The following is a 14,110-nucleotide window of genomic DNA, read 5'->3' as shown; positions in this document are numbered from 1 at the left end:
CTTAAATAAATAGCGAAAGAGATACATTTTCCTTGCGTCGTTCTAATTGCATTGTCTGCATCATCATTGCGATGCATCATCTTTCATCATTATATGGAAATGATGAAACAGCGAGTGGAGATTGAACATCAAATATTCATTAGCTGTCTCTTATACACATCTAGATGTGTATAAGAGACAGCCTCAGCTCCCCACCCCCAAAGCCCCCCTCCTCAATGCCTCCCCAACCAGCACCCTGGGCTTCTTCCCCTCACTTCCATGCCTCACATGATCCCCTCCTCTCAAATGCCTCCTCATATCCCCATCTCCACTCCTATTCCCCACTCCATGGCCCACTCCATGCCCCCCCATTCCCTCCCCAACATAACATCAGCGGCCAACAATCCCATGTCGAGCCCCAGACATCATGGCAGCATCATGTCGTCAGGGCAGCACATGACACATGCCCCTCCTCCACCTCCTCCTGCCCCTCATGATGGATCCCCCCACCAGGCACCCCTCACCCCCCTCTCTAACACCCCATCCCATCCCACCACCCCCACCACCTTGGAACTCCCTAGCTCCTTGATACCGCCTGTACAACACCAACACCAACTCCAACAACACCACCAGCACCACCAACAACAACAGCAACACCACCAACAACAACTACACCAACATCTACAACACCTACCACCCGTTATCCCCCACCATCATCACCATCACCACCATCCCGCCAACTACTTACCACCATCGTCGGGGTCACCGAGTACTTCCTCATCCTGCGGGGACGTGTCAATGGGGAGCCAGGGGACGGCCTCCCCACACCACTGGGACATGAAACCATCCTACATGTATCCCTGGTACTCCTCCGACAACCACAACCTACTTACATAGGCCTAGTAAACTTCGGTTGAATTTGGATTAACACGTATAAGTCCACGGTCACGCTGCAGGCCCCGCCCACCGCAGCTAGCTCCGCCCACAAGCTGAATGTTCACAGGTTGCCGGGGTTCGAACCCATGGCTCGCAGCTGCCATCCTGTTGCCGGTTGACCACTCAACCGATGCAAAAGTTGTTGTTATGGCGTGAATGGACCACTAGTAAAGACACTAGTGCATGTAACTAACTACCACTAGCTGCATAACTAAATTGTTAATAAGCCTTTCAGTTACTAAATAATTACGCTAGCCTTCAAGTAACAGAGAATTAACAGGGAATCATAATGTAATTTTGCAGCTCATTCACTAGTTACCCAACCATCAATTGCTAAGTAACTAAATTATTACTGAAGTGTTTCAGTAACTAAATTATTACTGAAGTCTTTCAGTAACTAAATTATTACTGAAATGTTTCAGTAACTAAATTATTACTGAAGTCTTTCAGTAACTAAATTTTTACTGAAGTCTTTTAGTAACTAAATTTACTGAATTGTTTCAGTAATTAAATAATTGCCCAAGCCTTTTCTTAATTAAGAAAATAAATCATTTTATATGAGCATCCGTACCGCTTCTACATAGANTAACAGCGAATGTCGCCTCACAAACAGCGAATGTCAGCAAGTAACAGCGAATGTCGCCTCACAAACAGCGAATGTCAGCAATTAACAGCGAATGTCGCCTCACAAACAGCGAATGTCAGCAATTAACAGCGAATGTCGCCTCACAAACAGCAAATGTCAGCAATTAACAGCGAATGTCGTTGCGCCAGAATCTTAAAGGAAGCTGTCAGTATCGCAGGCGTCAGGCGCTGGCCCAATATTTTATTTTTATTGTCGTTGTAATTTTATAGCAAACGAGGCCCCCTCAGGGCCACCGGGGGCCGGTCCCGCCAGAACTGCAAGTCATCCTCTCCCCTCCATCTTGTGCGACTATGTGGTAATGATAGAATACTTAGAGCAACTAATATCATCATGATGGAAATTGTATAATAAATACAGTAATTATTTGGAAGTTTTTAAAGTAAATACTAAAATATTTTGTATTTGAGGTCAATAATATTCGAATGATAGGCTTTGCTCATGTAAAGGATTGACATGAAAAATTTTTGTCCGATGATGATGTAATACAATGTGATGATATTCTGATGATAGGCTAAATGGATGGCAATCCCGATGATGCGATGAACTAGAAATGATATAAGCGTCAATGATTGGTGTGGCAATGACCAATCGATGATTGTTGCCGTAGATAAATGATAACTGCTGATAAAATAACACGGGAATATTATTTGAATGCACACATGAAGTTCAGTTTCAGTTGTGAATGAAACTGTAGGAACATCATTCATGTGATGATAATATATACTACGCTATCTCAACTTATACAACTACACATGGCATATATACAGCACGCTTGTATATATCAACAAGCGAGCTGTATTATACACAACACAGTCAAAATTCGCTAAAGTAGAACATATTTCTTAAACACATTAACCTGTACGTACATGTGCAACGATTATAGGGGATAACTGTTTTTTATAAACAGTAACATAAGCGCGTTAAACTTTTCCAATTAATTTTATTTCATTAATAAATAATGTTAATTATTTATAAAAAATGACAATATATATTCATTGAAATTGGTTCGAGAAAAGCGTTAAGTTTTTTTATATCGCCTCCAAAATTAACTTAAATAAATAGCGAAAGAGATACATTTTGCTTGCACCAGCCACATTTTCCTTACGTCATCTAATTGCATTGTCTGCATCATTATTCCGATGCATCATCTTTCATCATTATATGGAAATGATGAAACAGCGAGTGGAGATTGAACATCAAATATTCATTATAGATATTTTACGAATTTAAATGGTGTAAAATTGATGAAAATGATGAGTATTGATAAGTATGTATAAAGCAGTGAATGTTTCAACATTCACTGGATCGTCGGGAACATCAGATGAGTCTACATGCAGGCCACATTTATTGTATTAATATAAAAAATAACAACTTATTTGATTTATGTTTAAAATCTTCAACGCCGACTCGCCTGTCTATTGAACTAACAAGAGATATTCAACAGAGCAAGTTGAAGAAATAGACAATTCATCCAAGACGTTACATATGCATTAATTTTCACACCTATTTCCTCTCTTAAGAAAAGGTTTAAATTAAAATTACATTTAAATATAGGAAGTCAAACTTTACAAGCTTCGACGAATAAGTGAAAGTTCTACATTATTTACATTCTGTGAGTACTTCGGCAATAAATAAATAAATAAATAAAAAATAAAATTGGTTGAAATATTTTTTTCGCGCAACATAAGAAATTTCTTCTGAATAGATCAATTAATGTCGTGAAAATACGGAAAAGAGGAACACAAATTATACCTACAAGTGCAAGCTTGTGTATGCATGGATACCTAAGTATACATGCATATGTATACATGTGTAGGTATGCATTCATACGTATACATGATTTACTTACGCGCATATGTAAGCATGTATGGATTTCAACAAGTGCATGAATTTCCACCAAATTTTCTGTATTTAACGCTTCATATAACTAGAAAATGAATGTTGTTATACAGTCGAACCATCGCTAATAAATTAAAATTACTTCCTCAAACCTGCATTTTTACCAACCAACGACATCAGAAGAATATTGTTCGATCCTGAAAATTAGAGTCAATGAATTCTCTGGTTATTCACCACCACCCGTGTATGCACAAGCTAATCCTGCCATCTATTACTAACACATAACTCTATACATGCACACAGCAGACAAAAAGTATAATACACGTATACAAAAAATATTTCTGTCAGTACTTAATTTATGAACGAATTGTATTGCTCCTGCACATTTCTTTAATAGTTTTAAAAAGTTAGACTATATTCTAGAAAATTCATTTATGCTTTTTTTATCATCCGTGTTGATGATGATAAAATGATTTTTACTGAAGGCCTTTGGATAGTCGTCGAGCGGCCGCCGATAACGCGGCTGTAAAATTCATATCGTTCAGTTAATAATGTCGATGTATATGAATAAAGTTCTTGGGATAAAAAATGTCGAGTTCATGAATTATTAAAATTATGATCACATAATTAGCAGATTATTAGGTTAAATATCACTTAATTCTGAGATATAGCTTTAATAATAAATATTACATTGACGAAAAATGTAAAGTATTCGGATGTCAACAGTGTATGTCTCTAGATATTACATCGTGAATGTGATAGTGTAAATATTGTGTAAATTAACCTGTGTGTAAAAAATGAATGATAATCAGCATATAGTGTACGTTTTGGATAGAAATTAAACATGCAAGGAAATGCAATGATTTTGTGTTGTACACAAATGTGTGTTGAACACAATTATGTGTTGAACACAACTGTGTATGTTTGGTAAAACATATTTGATCAGATTTCTCAGAACTTTAACCTGGCCTGAACCAGAGCACTACTTTTTTTTCATTTCATCAAAATTTAAGAAGGTTTTCTCTGTATAAAAATATATACTAGAAGAAATATAAACGCGAAATATATATATTTCTGCATAAAAATTTGCAAATTCTGGAATATGTAAATCTTCTACTAGTGTTTTTATTGATTCTGTCATTAAAATACCAAAATTTATCTAAATCGAAGCTAGTTTCAAAAGAGCTTATGTCATCGTCGTTATCTTTCATGAAATTTTTAAGTGTATAAGAAATTTTGTGTGTAGTAACGCTTGTTATAACATTGCATAGCAACATCGTGTCCCATTCATAACATTTATACTTGATAACATTGATCATTCAGACATCATTAATGGTGAAATCATCCTCGATGTAGCAGCCATCTTTAATGTTATATTTATACAATGTTGAAACATTGTATATTCTGTATGAGGAATGACTGGGACTTTGTTCGAATAGAGGCGTACTTTTTGCCCTAGTTCGGGTCATCCTGACCCATGTTTGTTCGGCAGAAGGACGTATCAGTGCTACGCGTCAATAAAGCGTGTTACTATTGGGACAAAAAGTCCCACTTATTTTTCTGAGTTTGCGCTTTAATTAATGACTGATTTTTCTTTAAGAAATTCCAGGGAAATTATCCGCTTATAAAATTAGAAGGAAATTTCTATAGGCTCGAAATGTATGTATATATGTAAAAATGACGTCACACATAATTGTGTTATGTATGAAGAATTGTATGTAAATAGATAAGAAGATTTATTCTACGAGGATGTTTATTAAAAGAAAACTTTTGAATTATGTCGTGTGTTTAATTAACAATTAATTAGTCAAATACTGAATTCATTAATTGTTAATGGAAATTATTTGAGAAATAATTGAAATTAATATACGATAAGATGCGACTAACTTGATTTCATTCACGAGCTACATTATATTCAAGGTGATGATTAATTAAATGTGAATTGATGAATTGAAATTCATGAGGAGGTTAAAAGTGAAAAAACTTTGTGGAGAGGATGAATAAAAATCGCGTAGGTTAAATTCTACATGCGAAAATAGTGGTAAAAAAATTTAAAATTCCTATACTGATATTGAACTTCTTACGGCAAAACAATGCAATGGAAATTGTGAATTTGGAAACTGGAATTTTTTATTAAATTAATTGGAAATAATGAGTGCTAAAATATAGACTTTGGTAATGAGTCAAGTTGACTCACATTTTACAGTAAAGACATCAACTGACTCAAGGCTTGACTCAAGGCTTGACTCAAGGCTTGACTCAAGGCTTGACTCAAGGCTTGACTCAAGGCTTGACTCAAGGCTTGACTCAAGGCTTGACTCAAGGCTTGACTCAAGGCTTGACTCAAGGCTTGACTCAAGGCTTGACTCAAGGCTTGACTCAAGGCTTGACTCAAGGCTTGACTCAAGGCTTGACTCAAGGCTTGACTCAAGGCTTGACTCAAGGCTTGACTCAAGGCTTGACTCANAGTATAACGTGGGGGACGAAGTGGTGAGTATAACGTGGTGGACGAAGTGGTGAGTGTAACGTGGGGGACGAAGTGGTGAGTATAACGTGGGGGACGAAGTGGTGAGTATAACGTGGGGGACGAAGTGGTGAGTGTAACGTGGGGGACGAAGTGGGGAGTATAACGTGGGGGACGAAGGAACGCGTTATTAAATTCATGTTAAATTCATGCGCAGAATTTTGAAATACAAAATAAACATATCGATCGTTACAAAATTTGCATGGCAAACATTAATAAATAATGAGATAGCAATCGCTGCAAAATATATGTAAAGAAAACGATACGAAATTTGAATAAAACGATCGATATGAAAATAAGTTTGGAGATCGATATAAATATATAAGTAAAGCGATCGTTATCATATTTAGGTTCAGTTATCGCTGTAGAATATAAGTAAAAAATCAATATAAAGAATAGGTATAGACGTCGATTCAAAATATTAGTTTTGCGATCGTTACAACATATGAGTTTTGTGATCGCTGTAGAATATAAGTATAGCTATTTTTAAATAATATAAGTTTAGAGATCGATATTTTATAAATATAGCGATCGTTATCATAGATAAGAATTGCGATCACTATAAAATATAAGTATAGCGATCGCAATGTTTCAGCTCGTTTAGAAATTCCAATCGGATTCCAATATCCTTACTATCCTAATTGGAAATCTTGGTCGGACATCCTTCTTTATTTTTTACAGGATTTGAGCCACGGATCGAGAGTCTGGCCGATTTATCGGCGGCCGACGGCAACAAACGGCAACACTGGCTTGAAACGATAAATAGTATCAATTTATTAAATAAATACCTAATTGACTAGAAATAATTTGATTAATAATTTAATCTTTATCACGAATTATCCTTGTTCAATTTATTTATCTTGCAAAAGCCGGCATTAAGCCGCATAATAATTATTTAAATAAAGAGTAATTATTTCTTCAACAATTACCACCAAAAAACCGAACCTTAGTTGGCCGCGCGAAAATCTCTCATAATGTCATTCAGTCAAAACCTTCATAACTGGCATCACTACTTCATCATCACCACTTTATCATCACCACTTTATCATCACCACTTTATCATCACCACTTTATCATCACCACTTTATCATCACCACTTTATTATCACCACTTTATCATGACAGGTACAACCATCATCACTTATACCATTACAGTCTTTTTCATCATATCCACTCTCATCACAACCTTTATCATCACACGTTACCACAATAGAATCTCATTAATCACATACCTCATCAACACACCCTGTTCACCATGTCACTCTTCACCACAACCCTTCGCCACGATCTTTTTAATTAATTAACACCTTCTTCATTTCAACCCATTTCACATGCCTCCGTTCACCACTCACCCTTTCAGTACACTTTGTTTACCATAATCACCTTAAACTTGCCCACATCAGCACAAATTTCCTTCACCATAAATTATTTCAACACATTCCGTTCACTATACTCAAAACCTAATATTTCTGCTCTTCTCCTTTCACCACAGCCCCATATTATCATCACCCACTTTCACCACACCCTTCCTGTTCACCACAACCTGTCATCACCACCACCCTCCTCTGATTCACCACAATCATCTATTACCACACTCTTCTTGTTCACCACTTCACCACTCCCTCTTCCTTCACCACACCATCCTTCTCCACCACAACTCTCAATCCTTCACCACACACGCCTTGGTCACCACAACCAAAGTCCCGCTCCTCATCACATATCCTCTGCCCCCCCTCCCCTAACCACCCCCCCCCTCCCCCTCCCCACAACAAGAACCTAACCCCCCAGCCGCAGTAACGCCATGGCCATAAATAAGCGATCGATTCCTTCATAATACAATTGTCGCTGAAGCATCTGGCAGAAATGTTCATTAGTAAAGGAATATAAGGAGGCTGGCAATTAGCACTCGGCCGGGGCCGGTACGGGGTCGGGGTGGGGCCGGGGTGGGGCCGGGACTAGGCCGGGACGCGGCCGTGCACGCATTGGTATTCCTGCCATGATTTACGAAGTCATGTTAATTGCCCCGCGATTCTAATAGTTTGGGGCTTCTGGTGCGCGCGCCGTGCATACTGATGCGTGGTGGTGCGGGTGGGGGGTGGGATGGTGCGTGGTGACGTGTGGGGGTGCGCAATACCACATGTGGTACCTGGGGAGTGCGTACTACATGTACCACAGGGTGTGGTGACTTGGCGTACAGAAGTATACCATTAGCTTCATACATGGACGTGTGTTAGCCACACCTCCGCGTGGGTCCACACATCTCGGTACTTGTACACTTTTGTGTGTGTGGCTCAGAAGAAGAATACAGCAAACAAGTTTATTGTATAAATTAAATCAGGATTTTGAGGCGGGATAAAGTGCTTGGGAATGCAGATGTGCTCGGTGGGCATCAGCGTACATCGGAATGACGGCTCTTAGTTTCCACATCAGCGTTGTCGCGGCAGGAGTTATCGTTCTGAACTTCCGCTTGCTAATCCGTCCCATTCCGCTGTTCGTCATCACGCTGAACAATGCAACACGAATGTATCTGAGAGTGACTTCAAAGTCTTGGTTCCAAATTTGGGGCTTCAGATGTAAAGGTTTTAGAATCCAGAATATTTTTAGAAATAAACCCCACTTTATTATTTCTTACAGTTTATATTGGCTTGAAATTGTTAATAGTCAGCCTCATATGTCCCTCGAGCGCGTATTTTCAGATTTTTTTTTCGGTTTTAATCTCTTTCGAATAAATCCGGCTATTATATTTTGATTGTAATATCTAAATTATTGAACTGATGGAAGAGCTTGTCTCCGAAACCTTATTGAGGAAGATGCAGTAAATTTATTTGCTGCTTTTTCTATACATAAAACCTTGGAGAACCTAAATAGAGATAAAGCAGACCGATATAGGTGTTAGGATGAATGAACTTTATATTTAGGTAATATTCCTGGTAATACGAACTGACATGTACAGTAAACAAGGGGTAATACCCAGTTTAATAACGGCTGATGTGTACAGTGATTAGGGGTAAATGTACAGGTTAATATGAATGAATATGTAAGCCGGGATATTACCTTATTTAAAGTCAACGTTGTACCATTACTAAAAAAATGATACTCAACAGAGCCATGATGCCTACAGGAGCGCTGCTTCTGTGCATGTCTACAGGCAAATCAGGACTTTAGGCAAGGCCAGGCTACAGGCAAGGCAGGCCTACAGGCAAGGCAGGCCTACAGGCAAGGCAGGCCTACAGGCAGAGGTGGGCAGTAGAGCGCTACATGTAGCGGTAGCGGCGCTACATTTAAGCAATTGTAGCGGTAGCGGTAGCGCCCGCTACATATTTAAGTAGCGATACGAGGTTTTGCCGCTACAGCGCTACCGCTCCATTTATAGATAAAGCCTTTTGATTTTACTTAATATTTTTAAATATTATTTAAAAACCAGCATGATACATACATAATATAAATTACAGAATAAAACTGTACGAAAGATTTCGGTGTAATGTTGTCAACCTCAGCCTGTTACTTGTGTCAACATGTTAGTTAAGTTACCAGAGGTTGGCAGTAGCGCGATACATGTAGCGGCCGCTACTAGCGGTCGCTACATTTTCAGTAGCGGTAGCGGTGCTACATTTAAGCAATTGTAGCGGTAGCGCCCGCTACATTTAGGGCATGTAGCGGTAGCGGTAGCGGCCACTTCATTTCAAAGTAGCGTTGCCCAGCTCTGCCTACAGGCAAGGCAGGCCTACAGGCAAGTCAAGCCTACAGGCAAGGCAGGCCTACAGGCAAGGCAGGCCTACAGGCAAGGCAGGCCTACAGGCAAGGCAGGCCTAGGCTCCAACTTTACCCTAAACTTTACAGTTGCCGCATTGAATTACTCTGTAATTAAAATCATTTACTTGAGCCATGCCAATTTTTCTGTGATTTTTAGAGGAAGTTTGGAATTGCGAGAGGCAGTTTTGCGGGGCAATTAGAATTGTGCGGCGTATTTAAATTTCTGATTTAGGTTTCGAAAGATTATTTAGAATTATTTAACAATAGTTTTACCGTTAAATTTAATGTTTTAATTTGCAGGAGATTAATATGATTTGTAAAGCATGGATGAAGACTTGAATATTTTTTACTATAACGCCAGCAGCGTCTGATTAGATTAGAAATTTCACGCATTTAACGTATTACCTGAAATATTGGTTAGAACAGTTAAAAATTTTGTCCATCAATTCATTCTTCGTTTTTACTTTGAGAAAAGAAAGTATATTAAATATTCAAAATCATCTTGGAGAATTGAAATAATGACTAAACATTTTTTGGACAAATTAAGGAAAGCATAAACTTTGCACAAAAAATCAGAAAGTCATTTTATAGTCAGATTCATCGAACAGGAAATACAAGCTTGCCTTCTGAAGCAAAATGCATGTGCAAATGACACCATTTCTTTATCAGCGTTATAAATTACTCAGAAAGCGCTATAATAAACATTGTAACGTCGTTACATGAGAGCTGTTGTCGTTGTTAAGCACAAGGAAAAATAACGCAGACATTCAGGAATTAAAAACGCAGACATTCCGAAGGTAAAAACCCGGTTATTCTGGCGGAAAAAAGGAGACATTCTGAGGGAAAGCACGCTGACATTCTGAAGGTAAAAGGCAGATGTTTTGAAGGCGACAATTCAGACATCCTGAAGTTAAAAACGAAGACATTCTGCAGGTAAAAACGCAGACATTCTGATGGTAAAAATTCGAACATTCTGATGGTAAGAACGTGAATATTCTGAAGGTAAATATGCAGAAATTCTGTAAATAAAAACGCAGGCATTCTGAAGGTAAAAACACGGACATTCTGAAGGTGCAATGTAGATATTCAGAAGGTAAAAAAGCAGACATTCTGAAGGTAAAACCGCAGACATTCAGGAGGTAAAAGCGCAGACTTTCTGATGGTAAAAACGAAGAAATTCTGAAGGAAAACCCGCTATTATTATGAATATAAAAACGCAGACAATCTACAGGAAAAAACGCCGAAAATCTGAAGAGGAAAAAGCAAACATTCTTAAGGTAAAAACCTGTCTCTTATACACATCTNCTGATGGTGTAAACGCACTCATTCAGGAGGTAAATACGCAGTCATTCAGGAGGAAAAACGCAGACATTCTGCGGGTAAAAACGCAGACATTTTGCTGGTAGAAACGCATTTATACTGAAGGTGAAAACGCAGACATTCTAACGGAAAATCTGCAGACATTCAACGGGAAAAATTACCGACATTCTGCAGGTAAAAGCGCAGATATTCAGAAGGTAAAAATGCAAACACACACGAGGTACAAACTCTGATGGTTAAAACGGAGACATTATGACGGTAAAAATACAAAGATTCTGAAGCATAAAAACGCTGACATTCCGAGCATAAAATGCAGACATTATGAAAGTAAAAAGACAGACATTAAAGAGATAAAATCGCAAACATTCTGAAGCAAAAATGAAAACATTATGAAGGTTAAAATGCAGATAAAATGCAGACATTAGGAAAGCAAAAATATCAGAGACATTCTGAAGTTTATAAATGCAAAAATTCAGGAGGTAAAAACGCAAATATGCTGATGGTTAAAACGCAGACATTCAGAAGGTAAAGATAAAAAGTAGAAATTCAGAAAGGAAAAACGCTGACATTCTGAAGGTGGGAACGCACTTATTCAGGATGTAAAAATGCATTCATTCAGAAGGTAATAACACAGATGTTTTGAAGGTGAAAACGAAGACATTCAGGTAGAAAAAACGAAGACATTAAGGCAAGGCGTTTTTACCTCCTGAATGTCAGCGTTTATAACCTTTAGAATATCTCTGATATTTTGCTCCTGAAAGTCTTCATTTTTTACTTCAGAATTTCTGTGTTTTCACCTTCAAATAATCGGCGATTTTACCTTCAGAATGACTGCGTTTTTACCTTCAGAATGTCTGCATTTTTATCTACAGAATGTTTGAATTTTTACTCTCAGAATATCGGCTTATTAACATTCATATTGTCTGCGTTTTTATCTTCAGAATATCTGCGATTTTACTTTCAGAATCTCTGAATTTTTTCACCCTCATAATGTCCGAGTTTTATTATCAGAAAGTCAGCGTTTTTTCCAACTGAATGTCCTCATATTTTCCTTCAGAATGTCAGCGTTTTTATCTTTAGAATGTCTGCTTTTTTACCGGCAGAACGTCCGCGTTTTTACCTTCAGAATGTCAGCGTTTTCCCCCTTGACTGTCTGCATATTTTCCTTCAGAATTATTCTGAAGGAAAATATGCAGACAGTCAAGGGGGAAAACGCTGACATTCTGAAGGTAAAAACGCGGACGTTCTGCCGGTAAAAAAGCAGACATTCTAAAGATAAAAACGCTGACATTCTGAAGGAAAATATGAGGACATTCAGTTGGAAAAAACGCTGACTTTCTGATAATAAAACTCGGACATTATGAGGGTGAAAAAATTCAGAGATTCTGAAAGTAAAATCGCAGATATTCTGAAGATAAAAACGCAGACAATCTGAATGTAAATAAGCAGATATTCTGAGAGTAAAAATGCAAACATTCTGTAGATAAAAATGCAGACATTCTGAAGGCAAAATCGCAGTCATTCTGAAGGTAAAATCGCCGATTATCTGAAGGGGAAAACACAGAAATACTGAAGGTCAAAATGCAGACATTCAGGAGAAAAATATCAGAGATATTCTGAATGTTATAAACGCCGACATTCAGGAGGAAAAAACGCAGACATTCAGTAGGTAGAAATGCAGAAATTCTGAAGGTCAAAACGCAGGCATTCTGAAGGGAAAGAATGAAGACATTCTGAAGATAAAATTGCAGGCATTGTAAAGATAAAAACGACAGACATTCCGAAGGTAAAAATGCAGACATTCAGGAGCTAAAACACAGACACACTTGAGGTGAAAACGCGGAATTTCACGAAATGAAATTAAAAATATTCATTAGATAAAAATACAGACAGAGATGGAAATACGGACATTCATGATAAAAAATACGGACATTTAAGAGAGAATAATGCGGAGATTAAGTGAAAAAATACGGACAAATCCAACAAAAAATGCGGACATTCAAAAGATATGGCAAAGACATTCAAGAGATAAAAATACGGACATGCACGAAAGAATTTCAGACATTCAGGAGATAAAAATACGGTCCTTCAAGAGATAAAAATACGAACATTCAGGAGATAAAAATATGGTCCATTAAGAGATAAAAATACGGTCTTCAGAGAGATAAAAATACAAAAATTCAAGAAATTAAAAATGATCCTTCAAGAGATAAAAATACGAACATTCAGGAGATGAAAATATGGTCCTCTAAGAGATAAAAATACGGTCTTTAAAGAGATAAAAATACGAAAATTCAGGAGATAAAATATGATCCTTCAGGAGATAAAAAAATGGTCCTTCAAGAGATAAAAATACGAACATTCAGGAGATAAAAGCCCGTATATTTTAGAGATTAAGTGTAGCAGGTTATACTGACTGAGTTTAACAGGGCTACACAGCACTCATCTTATTTATTGTTATTCTCCCGCAGTTTATTCACATCCCCAAAATCCCCTCTCATCCACACCCCCATTCCTCATCCTCATTCCCCACCCTCCCCAGGGGGAGTTGACCCCTGGCTTCCGGCCTGCGGTCTCCCCGCACGCGAGCGAGTAACCTTTGACCTCACATCCCCTCTGCCTCCCCCTTCCCCTCTGCCTCCTCTTCCCCTCTGCCTCCCCTTCCCCTCTGCCTCCCCTTCCCCTCTGCCTCCCCTTCCTCTCTGCCTCCCCTTCCCCTCTGCCCTTAGCCTCATCCAATTCCCCTCTGATCCCCTTCTTCCCCGTAACCTCTTCGCTCACACTTCCCCTCTGCCCCTCACACTCCCCTAGCCCTATATTATTTTTTTCATACAATTTCTTTGTACAATTAGTAAGTTTTTTTTTGGCCTTCTTCCATATTTCCATTCTGCCGCTGAGGTTGCGGGGTAACCATTATTTGCTACAATCTCCCGCCACCATTACCAGTAACACCAGCAGCTACTGTTTACTCCGCCAATACCAGCAACAGCAACAGCAGCAGCAACAACAGGTGAAACAAAAGCAGCAACAATAGGAGCAATAAAATCAACAACAGCAGCAGAAAATCAGACACAACAACAGGTGCAACATAAGCAACAACAACAGCAACAACAA

At 38.4% G+C, this 14,110-nt stretch overlaps 1 protein-coding gene across 1 annotated transcript; it reads left to right on the top strand.

Moving 5' to 3' along the window:
• Positions 1-258: 258 nt before the first annotated feature.
• Positions 259-13,807, top strand: LOC108672761 (vegetative cell wall protein gp1). Its single transcript, XM_018160490.1, has 2 exons — positions 259-842; positions 13,468-13,807. The coding sequence occupies exons 1-2, from the start codon at positions 259-261 to the stop codon at positions 13,805-13,807; spliced, it is 924 nt and encodes a 307-aa protein (XP_018015979.1).
• The last annotated feature ends 303 nt before the right edge of the window (positions 13,808-14,110 follow it).

Source organism: Hyalella azteca, unplaced genomic scaffold, assembly GCF_000764305.2.
Source record: "Hyalella azteca isolate HAZT.00-mixed unplaced genomic scaffold, Hazt_2.0.2 contig9012, whole genome shotgun sequence".
In the NCBI taxonomy this organism is placed as follows: domain Eukaryota; kingdom Metazoa; phylum Arthropoda; class Malacostraca; order Amphipoda; family Hyalellidae; genus Hyalella; species Hyalella azteca.
The sequence above is the reverse complement of the archived record's forward strand: the minus strand, read 5'-3'. Positions and strand labels throughout refer to the sequence as shown.

Coding starts and splice junctions, on each gene's coding strand:
- LOC108672761 (XM_018160490.1), top strand. CDS start 259: ATGCCTCACATGATCCCCTCCTCTCAAATGCCTCCTCATATCCCCATC. Junction 843..13,467: donor CCATCCTACATGTATCCCTG/GTACTCCTCCGA, acceptor ATTCTCCCGCAG/TTTATTCACATCCCCAAAAT.